This window comes from Myxocyprinus asiaticus, chromosome 9 (assembly GCF_019703515.2).
Source record: "Myxocyprinus asiaticus isolate MX2 ecotype Aquarium Trade chromosome 9, UBuf_Myxa_2, whole genome shotgun sequence".
Taxonomy (NCBI): domain Eukaryota; kingdom Metazoa; phylum Chordata; class Actinopteri; order Cypriniformes; family Catostomidae; genus Myxocyprinus; species Myxocyprinus asiaticus.
The window spans coordinates 16,621,640-16,639,430 of NC_059352.1; the positions used below are offsets into that span (position 1 = coordinate 16,621,640).

At 35.6% G+C, this 17,791-nt stretch overlaps 1 protein-coding gene across 5 annotated transcripts in view; it reads left to right on the forward strand.

Annotated features, from left to right (window-relative positions):
* LOC127446134 (disco-interacting protein 2 homolog B-A-like) overlaps nucleotides 1-17,791 on the forward strand; it is a 61,943-nt gene that overhangs the window by 8,542 nt on the left and 35,610 nt on the right. For all 5 annotated transcript variants that reach the window (XM_051706810.1, XM_051706812.1, XM_051706811.1 and 2 more), the window contains exons 2-3: nucleotides 16,379-16,450; nucleotides 17,031-17,192. In XM_051706810.1, coding sequence (XP_051562770.1) covers nucleotides 16,379-16,450; nucleotides 17,031-17,192 — 234 coding nt within the window. The remainder of the gene's footprint in view (nucleotides 1-16,378; nucleotides 16,451-17,030; nucleotides 17,193-17,791) is intronic.

Consider the following 17,791-nt stretch of genomic DNA (forward strand, 5'->3'; position numbering starts at 1 on the left):
TTATATAAATTTATAGTTTGCTTGTGCTGTGCACTTCAAGCTTAATGCGCATTCTGCTGTCTGTAATTTATTACAAACACAAGAGCGCACATAACGCTTATGATGAGGTGTTGTCAGTGTTGAGCGGCCGACTTCACACATTCTCTTTGAAGCATGCAGATCACACTAGGAAATAACACAGTTTTAATTTGATTTGTTTAACTGAGCATTAATGCATACATTTTATACCAAATATGTCAAATTCTGTGACATTCCACGTTTAATAGTTAATAAAATTTGTATTTATTGTCACATAACAACAGAATGGCTACCTTCATGTTGGTTACCCCACATGACTTTGGTGCACTCTTGGTTCAAATATGAATAGTATTTTAAAACATAATGGTTACACATTCTTTTTTTTAAAGAAATAATAAAAGATTATTACAAACTACTTTTGCCAGCATTTGTTTTTTCAAGAATTTCAGATTTTAATGAGACTTTTATTTTTTACTGTCTCTGGACAGTTACACCACTTAATTTAATCTCAGAAAAAATATCAAAATGACTTTGAACTCGAAAATTGAAAGCATTTTCATCATAGTGTAATCAAGTAACTGTTTTGTGTGAACTGGATTTTTTATGTATTCAAAAAAAAATGACCATCATGTCATTGACCCATAAGTTATTTAACTTTTTACAGAACAGCCATTCATGTACACTCCAAAAAATATTTTAGCCTATATTTTATTGTGTTTATAATTTTTTATTGTTAATTGAATTGAGTAATTTTTAACAAAATTAAATAATTACATTTTATTTTAATTTGTTAAAGATTACTTAATTAAATTATAAATCTTAAAATTATCTTTTGAGTGTATAAGTGAGGTGTTACAAAAATGCTTGAAACATAGCATTTTGAGATCAATTATTATTATTATTATTCATAATAACAAACATTCATAACACGTATGCTTTTATTGTTGAAGTATAACAATTATTTAGTTTCAAAAAGCATACATTAAACAATTAAAATTAATTTATCTGTATATATCTGCATATTAACCGTCAGGCACTTAAACATAAAAATAATTACATGTGGTATAGGCCTTAAAAAATGACATCGGTCAATCTCTAGTCCGTGCTTGTTCAATTTTTACACATACAGTACATGCTTTGTACCTCTTTCTGTTTGTGGCATTGTCTTTACCTTTTGTATGTTTGTTTTAATTCACCCAGAGATTTGGCTCACCTGAACCATGTTGTATGCATTATGTACGTGTTTATACATCAGGTAGGACTGTTTGTGTGTCTCAAAGCTCACAATGCAGTCCTGGCTCAATTCACTGTCTCCAACTACAGTCCTCATATTTATGGCTCTTTGACAGAAGATCCCTACTGCAGCTTTTACGATACAGCCAAAATGTATTTATTCAGTAAGTGTCAAAATAGATCTGTCCTCTAATGTTTTAAAGAGGTGTTTGGCATGTAAACGAGCATATGTTTAGCATTGCACCCATATCCACTTTCCCTTACATTAATCACAGTATAGGTGACAGCATATAAAGGAAATGTCACAATGAAAGGCTCTTTTTTTCAGTCTCAGAAGGACCTGGGACACTTCTTTGTATAAAATCTCTTTAGTGATGGCTCCCAACTCTCTACTCGAGGACCCTGACTCTGATGATTTTCTCTCTTTGGCATGTTCAAGAGAGAAGTAGCAATGACTGGTTTATGAATGAATCATTCTTTTGAGTCAGATCTTTTCAGTGAATCGGCTGGTTGAATATTCACAATATTAATAGGATAGTTTTGCTGGTGATATATAATTAAGCAATATTGTGAATATCGCAATGATTTTAAAGCACTTTTTATTTGGTCATGATCCTTCAGGACATCTAAAGAGAGGTGACACAGGGCATCCCATCTAAAAAGGTGACACAGTATCACAGTAAAGAAGAAGACGACAGTGTTTCACCAGATTTGAAATGAGGAACATTGTACACTAGGGCTGAAATGATTAGTTGACGTTATTGACAACATCGACAATAAAAAATTGTCGACAAAAATTTTCATTGTCGACTAGTCGTTTGATCTCATTTAACGTAACATGAGATCATATTAAACTCTAATGATGACGCGTGAGAGCATCAATGCAGTTCGCACCTGACTGAGAATTACACAGCTCACAGTCCAGATGCACTCTAAACTTTCCAAACAGCTTCAGGTGATGTAGATCGCAAAGTATGAGGGGATTATAATGCAAAAATACTTAAGTAAATACTGAAGCACTCTCGTTGTGGAATAAGTGGCGCTTGAGCTGCTGCTCTGCTGAAGCAAAGCTTGCATGTCGAGCGTCTTTAAAGGAAACACCCCGGCGTTACATCTTTAATGCAGTTATATTTAATGCGTTATAGCTTGATTAAAGTTCAGATAATATGAAAGCAGATCATGTAAATAACTACAAACTCCAAAACTGGCATTTCTCTCTGCAGTCACTCTGTCGCATGGACGCTCATCCCTCGAGCACGCATGCTTAATGCAGCTAGATTATAACGTGATGGCTCGCGACTTATTGAATCATAATAAATGTCACTGTGCATTTCTTATCGTGAAGAAACTTGGCAATACGCAGCTTAATTAATAAGAGAGAGTTTGTTTTTTGTGAGTTAAAGATGGATTGAAGTGAACAAAAAGTTGAGAGAGGGTAGTCTTCACCCCATTATACATTGCAACAAAATACGTTTTTGATTTGTTTTTGTTTTGGCTTGTTTTCCAATATAAATATCTGAGACTCCTTTAAAACAATGTATATTTTCTTTAGCAGCTATACTGCAGAAGAAAAAAATTGTTATCTGAGAATGTTGAATATAATATTAAAAATACTAATATTTTAAAATATCTAAAAATCCTTTAAAAAAAGATACATTCACCTGAGAAGCAGCATATAAGATATTTAGACTTGCTTTTAGAGAATAAATCTTGAATATAAGTGAATTTTGTCTTTACTGCACTCGCAGAAGTATAATCAAATGAAAAAATACACTTGTATACAAAATACACTTATATTTAAGATGCATTCTCTTAAAGCAAGTCTATATATCTTATATGTTGCTTCTCAAGTAAATGTATCTTGTTTCAAGGATTTTTATACAGTTTAAAATGGAAAACAAGACAAAAACACTTGATAACAGTAGGATTTTTTGCAGTGAATTTCTTTACTGAATTAAACTTAAGTATTTTTTTTCCCTTTAATCAGTGAATGTCATTTAGAGGTATTTTTAAAAGATGATTTTGTCCTCTTTATTGTTAGTAAGCACGTTTAATTCAACCTTTTAAGTCGGGGCACAAGCTGAATAATTGGTTAAGAGCTAATGATTAATTGTTGCAATAATCGTCTAATAATCGTTAGATTAATCAATTATCAAAATAATCGTTAGATTAATCAATTATCAAAATAATCGTTAGTTGCAGCCCTGTTGTACACTGTTAAATAAACACATCACTTTCAGTTTTCCGCCAAAATAAAGTCTCCACTTTGCTACTGTATAAAAGAAATCTATCTTATTATAACAATAAACTTGACCCACAATTATAATACTATTAATAATGTAATATTATAGTATTATAGAATAATTTTCAAATGGATTCCAAAAAAAGAAGTGAGTGAAGTTGTAATGGTTTAGTAAAAATATATGCAGGTAAATAATGCTTTTTATTAGGTCTACTGTATTGTTGTATTGGTGCAAATAAATAATACAATTATTAAATATAATTCTTCCTTGTGTTTATTTTGTAAAAAAAAAAAAAAAAAAAACTGCAGAAAACATGCCTTCATTATTTCTGGCTAGAGTTTTATTTCTTGTTTGAAATATTTTGAATATACTTGACTAAAGTGACTGTTTTGGAAATGATGGTTCCTCTGATAAAAAAACAAAAAAACAAACATATATTTTATGCCATTTCAAAGCAAATATAGGCTATAATTATCAAGATATATATTGAATATCATCAGTAGGCTGAAAAATATTGAGAACATTTTTGAAGCCATATCACCCAGTCCTACTGGAGGATCTGAGATTATTTAGTGAATAAAGACTTAAATTTCAATCTATTCCTCACACAAAGATTTAGAATACCACTTTTATAATACTTTAGACCCCGTTTCCACCTGGTATTACGATGCGTCTCGGGTGATCTGATCACATGTGGTTAGGTGAGACACATCTGTGTTCATGGTGGTGGTGGTGTAGTGGGCTAAAGCACATAACTGGTAATCAGAAGGTTGCTGGTTCAACCCCCACAGCCATCACCATTGTGTCCTTGAGCAAGGCACTTAACTCCAGGTTGCTCCAGGGGGATTGTCCCTGTAATAAGTGCACTGTAAGTCGCTTTGGATAAAAGCGTCTGCCAGATGCATAAATGTAAATGAAAATGTTTACACCTGATCACATAAATGTGTCTCCTGTGACCACCTGTGTTCGGATTTGGAGGGAAGGGTCTCTGTTTCATGACAACATACATCAATCACTATGTCAGTTTGTAACTGCATGATAAACACTATTGTAGAAGTAGATCTGGCGCTACTTTACCCACTCACAAGGTGCATGGATAGAAACAACAGGAATGGCACAGAGGAATCCAGCAAAACTTGCAGTGAAAACCTTTATTAAACTTAAAATGAATAACATTAGCCAACGCGTTTCGGCATGTAGGAACCCTGATGAAGGCCTACGTGCCGAAACGCGTTGATTAATGTTACTCATTTTAAGTTTAATAAAGGTTTTCACTGCAAGTGTTGCTGGATTCCTCTGGGCCATTACTGCATGATAATACAGTGCAACAAAGTCAGAAAAAACAAAGAAAGCGTGAAAAAAAAAAATGGTGCGCTGTTTCTCCTAGATGCCTGTATTAAAGGAGCTTCAGGTGCTCGTGCTTCTCATCTGTGTTGATATCAGACACACTAAAGATGGCCCGTCAAGCTCTCATGATTGTGTATGTATCCGCTTTTTTATATTTCCTTTTAAAGCCGCTCCTAAATGGCAAAGTTTAAACTCTTGTTTTAGCGCAGTGGTTGATTGACAGGTGAGGGGAGGTGCTTCACTGCTGTCTGGGACGCATTCAGGATGGATTAGTGTTTACACCTCAAATACGATGTGGACACACGCGTATTTGACCACATATGCATGTGGTTTCTGTGATCCGATCACAAAGCGCCTTAGACCCCATTTAGACCTGTATGTGATCGGATCACCCGAAACGCATCTTAATACCAGGTGGAAACAGGCTCTTATGGTTACTTTGCATTCTTTTCTAAGCTTAAATAGTGCACCAGTCTCCATTTATTGCAACGCAACCAAGACATTCTTCAAAATTTCACCATTGGTGTTCCAAGGAAGAAAGAAAGACATAGGGGTTTGGAATGACATGAGGCTAAATAATGATAGAATTTTCATTTTTGGGTGAACCATCCCTTCAATTTGTTATATTTTTAAGCACATACTGTAGATGCGACATGAGGTTTTTTTTGCATAAATAGTTTTCGAAAGTACAAATAAATTGACATGGTCTTAACAGTGTTTTCAACTTGAGGACTAAGGATCTAATTATCCTCCTGTTTGAACCGGGAGAGGATCTTATAGTGACAGACAAAGAGAGAGAGAGAGTATACAGTATCCTCCCATACTATCAGCTCTTTAAATGTTAGAATGCGTCTTGTCCTGAAGAAAAGGTGCCCTAAACAGACTGCACCTTCAGCACATATTCGTTGTTTGTATGTGTTGTGAATGAAAGAGTTTGTCTGTGTGTGTTTTTGTGTGTGTCTCAATTCATGAGGGGTGGAGATAGGAGTTTCTGACACACTCACACACAATGAGCACCATTGAAAGCATCAGGACTGAGCAGTTGTGATCTCTGCTGGAATTCCCAGCACATGCTCACATGCTTTTATGCACTTAAGCTGATCAAATTAGCTGTCTGTCTGGAAATCCTCTTTAATAGATTGTAAGTGTATACTTGAAGGGATAGTCATCATATACTTCATAACACCTTCTTGTTGTTCCATCCAAACTCTTCCATGGAACACAAAAGGGGATGTTATGCAGAATGTTAGGATCTGATAGCCTCAGTCACCATTTACTTTCATTGCTACGTTTTTCCATACAATGACAGTGAATAGTGACTGATGCTTCTGCCTAACATGTCTTTTAGTGTTTTTCATGAAAGAAAGAAAGTCATGCATGTTTGGAACAAGATGAGGGTGAGTAAATGATGACAGAATAGTCATTTTGGGGTGAACTATATTTTTACACTATATAAGCTCTGACATACTGTATAATGTTTGCTTTGTTGTGTTTATATGTGTTTGTGTGTGTTCAGGTAACCTCAGTAGCTCATGTGCCCACTGTGACTGTAGGAGGACAAGCAGGTTTTCTGAGTTGTAAAGAGAGAGGGATAGAGAGAGTGGGAGAGAGAGACATTGAGACAAATCAGAAAGAGAGAGATTACTCTAATCTAGGTCACAGAGCATCAGGAAGCAATACACTCATTTAGCCATGATTCACAGCAAGCTTTCTGACATGTTGCACTATTTCTCCCTCTCTCTCTCTCTCTCTCTCTCTATCCCTCTCTCTCTCTCTCTCTCTCTCTCTTCCTCTCTTCTCTCCCACCATATTCTTTCTCAATGCTTTTCCTTCTTTATATCTAGCCAGCTCGCTCTCAAATGCACACACCACACAGGACATGTTAATAGTTAATTTCACTTGCTGTGTGGACTGTGGAATGCTTGTGATATGGGTTCCTCTGTAACTGAATTATTTACCGGTGTGTGATGGACATCAGGTTGGTAGAGACGAGATACACGTTCTTCTTAGACAAAAAACAAAATCATTTTTTGAGATCATCTTTCTCACCAGTTAAGAGTCATTACTCTTAAAGGGATAGTTTACCCAAAAATGAAAATTATGTCATCATTTACTCACCCTCATGTTGTTCCAAACCTGTATGATGCTCTTTTTATTTTTGGTGGCACCCAAAAAGAGATATTTGGCAGAATGTTATAGGGACTGAGCCTCAGAACTGTTATTTCAGTCACCATTCACTTTTATTGTATGGAAAGAAGATGCTGAGGCTGTCAGTCCCTAAATTCTGCCTACCTCCTTTTGTGTTCCACTGAAGAAAGTCATACAGGTTTGGAACAACATAAGGGTGAATAAATGAAACAAACCCTTTAAATATCTCTCATAACTCTTTCCGCTCAGGTTACACTCAACTAGAGTGCAGGTGACTGAGGATGGATTGAATAATTAATTTGTACAGTATAATTCTCTCTCTCTGCTGTGATATAGCATTTTGTTTGAAAGTTTTAGAGGTGAAGATCTCTTGATACAGTCTAGGGCTGAAACGATTAGTCGATGTTATCGACAATGTCGACAATAAAAAATTGTCGACAAAATTTCATCTCATTTAACGCAACAACGCAACATGAGATCATTTGAAAAGCTAATGATGCGTGCGAGGAGCACTGTATATTGCACCTGACTGAGGAGAGGAAGAAAACACAGCTCACAGTCCAAGCGCACACCAAACTTTCCAAACAGCCTTATAGGTTATGCAGAAGCAGAGTCATCCTAACTTGAAATAAAGCGGAGCTGTACCTGGCGTTCTGCTTGAGCAAAACTTGTCAGATCGTCAACTGATAAGATAGTTTCTGAAGACATATATTAAACCACTGAAGTCATATCGATTACTTTTATGCTGCCTTTATGTGCTTTCTGGAGCTTCAAATTTTGGTCACCATTCACTTGCACTATATGGACCTACAGAGCTGAGATATTCTTTTAAAAACCTTTGTGTTTGTGAGTAAATGATGAGATCATTTTCATTTTTGGGTGAACTATTTAAGTGATACCATACTGGTGTCTCAGAGGTCAAAGTCTGCCGGTTTCAGAGCATTTTGGATGGTTTCCTCTCATTTTATCATGAAGTGCCACTTTTACAATTGTCACGTCTGTAACAGAGAGATGTCATGTCCGCAACACTGGTTTTTCCTCATTATTGTGAAAATTACAAAGAATAGAAATGAATTGTTACATGTTATTAAGAGTGCCAACCCTCCTACATTATGTGGCTATTATTATTTCTGGATCGTGCTTTACAGAGCGCGTGGTCTCCAAAAAACTCATGTCCATTTTTCCAATTATTTGTACAGCTTTTTTTTTAATTGATCTTATCTTACAACTTTATCTCTGTGTTTGATTTAGACCGGGCAGAACTCTAGATCCAACGACCCGTAGATAAAGTTAACCGTTATTTTTAAGTCTTCCATTTAAAATTTGCCTGCAAAAATCAATGACAGATTTAATTAATCAGTGCTGGTAATTGACCATGGTATGGTTTAATAATATATATGGGTTGTTGGGGGTGGGTGATAGTTGCTATGGTTACAGTAGAGTTTCCCTTAGGCTGATCTCATTCTTAATGAAAAAGGCTAAAAGCGTTAAGTGGCCCATATGCCACCAAGTCCAGCAACATGACAGCAAACATATTATTAAACACACCACACAGAGTGGTTTAGAGTGCTGTTTAAAGTTGGATAATCTGATATTGCTGCGCTGCTCAATGTGTTCTGCCACACACCACTAGAGGGCACTTGCTAGCGTAGCCCTGTCTGAAGCGGTGAATGCAGATTATATATTTTAAAATGCTGCCTTTTGCAGCTTAGTATTCGTTCAAGGCCATATCGCGATTTCAGTCTTATTTCAATTTCAATGCTGAAATTGCCCATTTTTACATTTTCTGAAGAAAACCTGAGTAACCTGTGCAAAATTTATGCCACAATGGCATTGGGGTGGTTTCCAGGGCCTTGCTGTGGTTGCTAAGATTTTCAGAGTGTTTTGTATTGTGTTATTATGCAGTTTCTTAGGTGTTCTTGGTGGTTCCTAGAGTGTTGTAGGCTCTGCGTCAACATTCTGCAGCGCCACGGAGTGCAACTCGCATAGTTTTCCATTAAATTCGACCCAAATCATTATCAAAGGACAAAGATTATTTACTCTAGCTATCACTGGATGATTTATTGTGAACATGTGTCTTTCATAGAGCCTACAAAATGTATTTTCAGTTACAATTATGTTGTTTTGTGTTTAGACTAGTGGTCAACCAATATGGGTTTTTTAATTGCCGATGCCGATATCGAGAGAGCAGGGTGGCTGATAGGCTGATACAATGCCGATATATCACACAATTTAATATAGTAAATAACATAAATATAAAATTGCTAAAAAAAATATCAAACTCTTATTTAGCTCTATATTTACTGAATTTCACACAAAACTAATAAAATAATATTGTATTTTAAATGTAGATTTGTAGTATTTGCACATGAAGAAATTGTTTATATATTAGGGAGAAGGAAATAACAGTACACACAGTAGTCGAGCAAAAATGGATAGCATGTGCTCAAAAAATGCAGAATCAAACCAATTGTACATACAGTGCAAAGTGAATAAGACATTTACTTATAACACACACGCTTTTACCTTGGGCTGCATCCGAAAACGTGGGCAGCTGACTTGCTACCTTGCTCCCAAATCATTTAATGGCTTAACTGACATCTGTTTTGAATGAATGGAACTCTGAAGGAAACTGGTCTCTGACCAGTTTGAAAAGCACCTTATTTTCATCCTACCTCCTTACACAGCCTCCGGAGGCAGCATTTTCCTGGTTTCGGACGCAACCTTGAAGTTGCACTCATACGCTCATGCGGATCCAGCAATCTCCTGACAGTTTAAATGGACTGGATCGCCTGCTTTGATTTGATCCTGATACTGAAGTTTTTGATTCAGGCTGATAGAATACGTGCTTCAGAGGAAGATATTAGATGAGCGCTCAACGGGAACAAAACGCTGGATTTTCGTGAGGTTCATGAATGACATCTGTTGAAACGAGATATTTGCATATTTGCAAACAGTATATATATTTGCAATATATATATATATATATATATATATATATATATATATATATATATATATATATATATTATATTTGCCTTTTATCATTTGAAAAGTTACAGGGAACTGTTGAGAGGCTGTTAAAATACGTGCTTTAGGGGTAAATAAATGAATGCAGCACAGGACGCTGGATCTGCTCAAGTTGTGTGAGGTTGGTTTATTACATCTGTTTAAATGAGATACGAGCATATTTGCAGATGGTATGTGATATTAGTTTTATTGATATTTGCATTTGTATCAGACAAGACAGTTAAAAGTTACAGGGAACTGTTGAGAAGAGAAAGGGAGAATGAAACAGGCAAGCACTTTAACATTATGAGCTAAAACGCATCTGCCAATGGCTCTGATATGTGGATAGTTTAAATGACACTGTGTTGCACACCAGTCTATTGTTGTAGTAACATGACGGCACGTAACAACAAAACGAACTGTCACTGGTAGTTTACATGTCTCAGTCGCCTCACATGCAAGCAGGTGATTTTCGGCGCCCTCAAGAAACAAATCGGCCAAACGGAAAATGTATCGGCCGATACTGATAATTTAAAATGTCAGAATATCTGCCGATTTATCGCCTCGGTGATATATCGGTCGACCACTAGTTTAGACAGCTTGAAGGAAAGACATTTTCAAGGGTACATACAGAGAAATTGCATAATAAACGTCGCCATTTCTAATTGTTCAGTTTGCACAGTTACAACAGTTTCACTAACCGGCAAACTCATCAACATCACTTTGTTCATTCTTGAAGAAGTACCAAAACTTTTGTAACTTTGGACTACCATCTCCTGTGCCACTTCAGCTCATCCTGTGTGTGTGTGTGTGTGTGTGTGTGTGTGTGCTTCAGTAAATGGTATATCGCCCTCTTGTGGTCTCCCAATGCTATTATGCCAGACTGTTAAACAGAGGCCAACTGAGTGTATTGGAAAGCATGTAAATTGGGTTTCTAATTTAAATTTCAGCTAATTTTATAATATTGATGCCTCAAAAATATATCGATAAAATAATGTGACGATCAATAATCGATATATCAATATTTTATGACATCCCTAGTGGTTCCTTACTGGCCCACACTGAAAAATATTTGGAGTGGGTTTTACTTAAAAAAAAAAAAAAAAAAACATAGGAAATGGTTTTCACGCAGAAATTGCTAGTAAATTCAACAGACGATATATTCAAGTACACACAATTATTGGTGAATTAATTAATTCGAAATTCTCAAGTAAAGTTGACTCTGTCTGTAATGCTCTGTTTCAAGTAAATTTGACTCACTCTTTTTTTGTAGAATTTACTTAAGCAATGTAGCACTGAATTAAGCTTTTAAAAGTAAGCTTTTAACATTTCAATGCTTTTACATATTCATTCATGTAGCACATGACACACGGAGGCCTTCCACAGGGAATCTTAATGCATGCTATGTAGTCTATTAGATAACATCAACTAACTTTAATGATGATAGAAACAAGAACCAGAACTGCGCACACAGACCTGAACACTTAGTGCACAAAAACTGATGACAGTGACAATCAACAGATAATTTTTCTGATCATGAACGGTGGTCATTTTGAGTAGAAAATGAACTTCTGACTACACAAAACATGAAGTTTCTAAATGTAAAAAAATAAATAAACAATAAAAGGTTGTAAATAAACTTGCAAACAGTGCATGCTGGGAACACCAACTTTGAAAAGTTGTATAAAATGTACTTTTTTTATTTACCTGTGAAATTTACTCAAATTAGCAAATAATTATGACATGGTTTTCTACTTCAGAATTGGTATATGATAGCACATTGTAAAGATAACAAACATTCATAAATAATATTTACTTATAAACTATAGCATTTATTTTTACATGCTTGAATTGAGTATTAATGTAGAATTTAATTAATATTTTCAAGTTCACGCTTACAATAACTTGTTCAGTGATGAAAGTACTTAATCTTTTCTGCTATATTTACTTCACCACAAAATATTTTTTTTTAGTGGAAGTCAAAAGAGCTCACCCCCATATCTGTATGATATTGTGGTCCATAGATATGGCTTTGGTCCCTCCTTTAATGTTAAGTCTGTGGGATTTGTTAAATATATATATTTTTTTGCCTGTTTTATCATCCACCTGACGAAAGTCCAATTGCTTACTAAACTCCTACCACCCCTTCTGCCCGGCCACCGTCTTCCATTGTTCGGACAAAAGCAGGTAGTCCCACCCCATATTTACAGCATTGGTTGAGCCAGATGACATGTCGGACTTCCACAAAGCCACAGTGTTTACACTCTAAAGGGAAGTCAACCCACAAATAACTTATATGTTATATGCATGTTATTTGTCTATGCACATTAAACTAGGTAGGAGAAACATCAGAAGAACACTGTCACTTCTCAATGAAGTACTCAAAGACTGAAAACACACAGACCAGGCGATTCTGTGTGTTGTATTACAAAGTGAATTTGGAAGGGTACACCTGACAAGGCATGTTTCTAGGTGTGTGAAGAGGTAATTTGAGTCTTGTTGTCACCTGCATGCACACACCCTTGGAACCCATACATTACTGTTTCCATCAGTACATTTTCAGAGCAGGTTTGTACGACTGGTTGTATCAAGAAAGAGACATGAACAGATATAAATTAACTGAACTCCCAGTTGTGTATTTTTCTCTGCCACTGTCTCTATCAGTCTGTGTTTCTGTCTCTCTCACACACACAGTCTGTTTTTATTCTCTCAGCAGAACAGGAAACCATGTCATAGAGTAGAAGATTTAGCTCTGGAAAGCATGACATCATCCAGAGGGAAAGGAAAAATGTGTGTGTGTGTGTGTGTGTGTGTGTGTGTGTGTGTACATACCTCACTATAGTTTGGGGACAAAATTGTCCCTAAAAGTGAGCTACAGTACATCTGACAGATCTTCCTTTTGGGGGACATTTGGGGATATCCTTATTTGGAAAAATTATTTATAAATAAAGTAAATAATTCTAAAAGTGCATAAAGTGTTCTTTTAGCAATAGGGTTAGGGTTAGTTTATAGATTATTATATTATTAAAGCTAATTATTATAATTAGCTTTAAATAAAACCAATAGAAGTCTATGGTATGTCCACATTTCATGCCCAAGTAAACTTAAAAAAATAGTTGTAAATGAAAAAATAAAATAAAAACTAAGATAATAAAAACTTAAATTTTTCATGACTCCAAAACTAACTAAAATAAAATAAAAATGACCAGAAATTAATTAAACATGAAAGTGCTACTGGATAGCGATACATTTAAAATCCAAATCTATAATAACCCTCTTGTGTGTGCAAAGAAATTATGAAATTAAGTGATTTAACTGGTTAACATTTAAAAATTTTAGCACTTTTGCAGGTCACTTAAATAGCTCTGTAGTGTGACCAGTGCACTTTAAAAAATACAAATATTCCATGTATTTCCTCAATTAATATGAGGTAATTTAATGAGGTTAATTACACAAGAAGTCTTTGTGGCAGAGAATGTTACAGTCTGCTAGTGTAGGTGGTTGATGTTTAGTATTTTAGGTTGTTTTCATTTCCAATGGTTAATTTTAAGCTTCCAGGGGAACTCTTTTTTTATTTAATTTTTTTATCAGTAATACTGTTTTATCCTGATAATTAAAGTAAATCAGTAATACCAATGTACTTTTATCTTTTAAAGGAGTTGCCGCCTCCCTCACCTCCCTTCTCTTAGGGCCAAGAAAATTCCTAGTGTGTTTCTCTCAGTGTGTGTGCGCACACTTGGCAGTAGGTGTTTATGTGTGTATAATCAAAATAATGGAAAGTGTACAGACAAATGCCAAGAGACAGGAAAAGAAGTGCTGTATTTAAGCGGAAAATTGAATTTTTTTAATTATGCTTTTTTAAGATGGTTAAATTGAAGAAGACATTTGTTGAGGTATACTAAGATTTACAGAGAGATGTTTTGAGACTAAATAGAGGGAAAAGGGATATTTCAAAAGGAGGCTATGGATTTTTAAGCGTTTAGTGCATGTAAGAAATGTCCCCTCCACTTTTCATTCTGCTAAGAATGTACACTTTTACGAAGAGACTGTATGTTCATTTTTGTACGTGTTTGTGTTTTTATGTTACCATTTATTCCTTTCTTTTGTCATGAGACTTTTGCCCATAATGCTATAGAAAATTTAGCTTGCAGTGCTATCATGATTTAATTATCAAATATACTTTGATGTTCTGTTATTAGTATCCAAATTAAATAATATTATACTGTATTTATAATATATTATATATTATAATATATTGTGAATAATTATATATATAATATACAGAACACTCACTGAGCGCTTTATTAGGAACACTATGGTCCTGATAAAGTGCTCGACATGGTCTTCTGCAGTTGTATCCCATCCGCCTCAAGGTTTAACGTGTTGTACATTCTGAGATGCTATTCTGCTCACTAAAGTTGTACAGAGTGGTTGTCTGAGTTACCGTAGCATTTCTGTCAGTTCGAACCAGTCTGGCCATTCTCCGTTGATCTCTCTCATCAACAAGGCATTTCCATCCACAGAACTGCCGCTCACTGGATGTTTTTTTGTTTTTGGCACCATTCTGAGTAAACTCTAGAGACTGTTGTGCATGAAAATCTCAGGAGATCAGCAGTTACAGAAATACTCAAACCAGCCCGTCTGGCAATAACAATCATGCCAGGCTTGAAATCACTGAGATCATATTTTTTCCCCATTCTGATGGTTGATGTGAACATTAACTGAAGCTCCTGACCCGTATCTGCATAATTTTATGCATTGCACTGCTGCCACACCATTGATGATCGCATGAATAAGTAGTTGTACAGGTGTTCCTAATAAATTGCTCAGTGAGTGTATATTACAAATTTATTTTGGAATCCGATCTTGATGTGTGATCCTGGCTTAAATGTTAGGACTATGTCAAAGATGTTTGTGCTTACAGTGTGATGTTGATGGCTGAACTTTAGGCCGTGTCATGTGACTGGTTGAATATTGAATGATGTATATTGTTGCCTTAGTCTGTTGTCACTCACTTCACATTATCATCACTCTCTCAGCAACCAATCACATTTGAGACTCACTGTGGACTGGACCACCTTGCATGACCAATAAAACCTTTTAGTTTTACATTAGATTTAATGGTGCATTCAAAGTTGAACCACTGTCTAAAATCACTCTTTCTGAAGCACTCAAGAAATCATAAACAAAACAAACTCAAGCACATCTCCACACACCTCTTTATATATAAATGTGATAGAACAGTCCGTTAAAGCTAAAAATATGCCATGGTGCAGATGGATTCGGTCCTTATGCATTACTTATGGGAGTTGACTCTTCTCTTCTTTCTCTATTTCCCCCTTTTTTATGTGGAAAATGATGGAATGCTTTGTTTAACGGTCTCTATCTCTTGCACGAGTCCTTGCTGTTTATTGTCAACATTGTGCATTTTGCAGCAATCGTGGCCCTTAAGTGTAAAGGCCAGTCAGATTGTTTTTGTGTTATCTCTTCTAAAATCTTTACCCTTCAGGGGAAATCAGTGCTCAAATTGATGGGGCTACCCCCATAAGAAGTCCAAAACAGACTTGTTATACAGTTAGGATACAGTAGATTTTGTGAATTATTTACAATAATCAGGGCTCCACAGTGCAAGCATTTTACTTGCATTTGTGAGTGAAAATTACTGCTTGCGAATGCAGAAAATCATTTGATAGATTTAAATTGAAAAAGGTTTATCAGAGATGGTGTTCTTTGTCATGTATGAAGAATATTTTGTTATGAATTATGTAGTAAATTTTATTGTAGTATGCATGCTCTGTTTTGATACATTACCAGTTGTATCAACCTGAACACTGACTGTGCCCCTAAATACAACAACTATTTTAGACAACTTTAGACAAACTCAAAATGTATGAATGTCATTGCATTTGATAAAAGTGGCATCTGCAAACAAATGTTGCTAACCTTTTCTAAGAACTAACTTTGTTTCTTTCTAAGTTTATCACATTAACTATGGATATGTTCTACCAAGTTTGACAATCAGAAAGTGCCCAAAGACTCTTGAGAACATTGTATCTATTGTTTTACAATGTAAAACAATAGTGAAATATTTTGATTTGAAAATTGTGCTTGTGATACCTTAATTTAATATAAATGCCACTTGGTTTGATATTTTGTTATATAATGTAATTACAGTATTTTAAGTGTGGTTTAATTGTCTCAACAAACTTTACAACAAAGTTTTGTCCAACCTCAATTTATCTGTTTTTATTCAAAGGCATTTGACCACAACTGCTACAACATGATGTGTTGAATTTTCTTGAATGTTTTTGAATAGCTGTTTATGCTCAAGATTTCAGTTGGTAACAATCATAGTAATTACATTATCTTTCTCTCTTCAGGTGACATCACACAAAAAGGTTACGAGAAGAAGAGGGCCAAACTTTTAGCACCCTACTTGGTTCAAACTCAAAGTAAGAATGCCAGAAATAGTCCTGCTTTTCCTTCCATCTCTTTTTCTGCCTTATTATCTCTCTCACCTTGTTTTTCTCAGTAGTCCACAGACTCATATGATAATGTGGTTATGAAACATCTTCTCAGACTGTTCCTCTTGAGATTGAGGGTTTCCATCCTGAGTGATCCTTCTTCACTGCCTTCTAATGGTCACATGTATTGAACTGCAATGTAAAACCCTCTTGATTTATTCTAGCAATCACTAGCATTTGCAAGAAATATAGGGACTCTTGGGATTATTTTTGCCTTTCTGTTAGGTCATTAAATACCCCATGAAATCCAAATTGGAATTTTGTGGCTTTTAATCCATATCTGACAGCTTTGAAGCCATCTAAATGCTAGTGTACTCCTAAACGTCAACTTTTTTCACTTTGTTTGACACAAAAATCACTTCTACACATTTACAGGGAATCAAAAATGTATTACTCATACTGCACTCACTCATTTTGTCCAACCACAGCTCTGCACGTTTATGTCTTCTATCTTCTGTAATTGGTTGCTGGTGTCTGCCAGTTTGGTTCATTTTTGTTATCTCTGCAGCTTTGGCTCCACCTCCAGCCTATGATGGACAGTCTCCTGGTCTGAGCTCTGCCCCTGCACCCAAACCTGGCCCCTCAAACTCTTCCTCCTCCTCCTCTCGCCACCGGCGCACACGCCGACCTCATCGAAGCAGCGGGACGAGAGATGAACGCTATAGATCAGGTAAAACAGTTTAGCAACATACAAAACAGATACTTTTACTTCACAATTTTTTCTTCCACTGTAGGCAGAATGTCAACCTCAGTCACATTCACTTTCATTTCACCCTTTTTTTAGTACAATTAAAGTGAATGGTGACCGAGGCTGTCTTTCTGTCTAACATCTCCTTTATTGTTTTGGGAAGTCAATATTCAAATGGGTTTCTTGCATTTTAAAATGGGATAGGAAAACGTTTTTTAACATTGAAAAAAAAATGTACACCATTAAAAATTTGCTTTAAAACTTTACAGGCTATTTCCATTTCATGAGATTTACAGGGTGTGATGTTTACAGTTCTGCAGATGTAATTTTCTTCTGACCTCATCCTTGTTAGAACTATTAGGTCATCTGCTATGGCAGTCGTACTCAGACAAAATGCTACAATGTTTAAATTCAGTTAATTTCACTACATATTTTATGTCCATACCCTTGTTATGCAAGCATTACAAAAATCCTCTGTCTGAGGGGCGATAGCCTAATGCTTCAGAACTGTGCTGATAACACGAGGGTTGCTGATTTGAATCAAGGTAGCAGCAACCCATGAACCGGAAAGTTAATGAGAT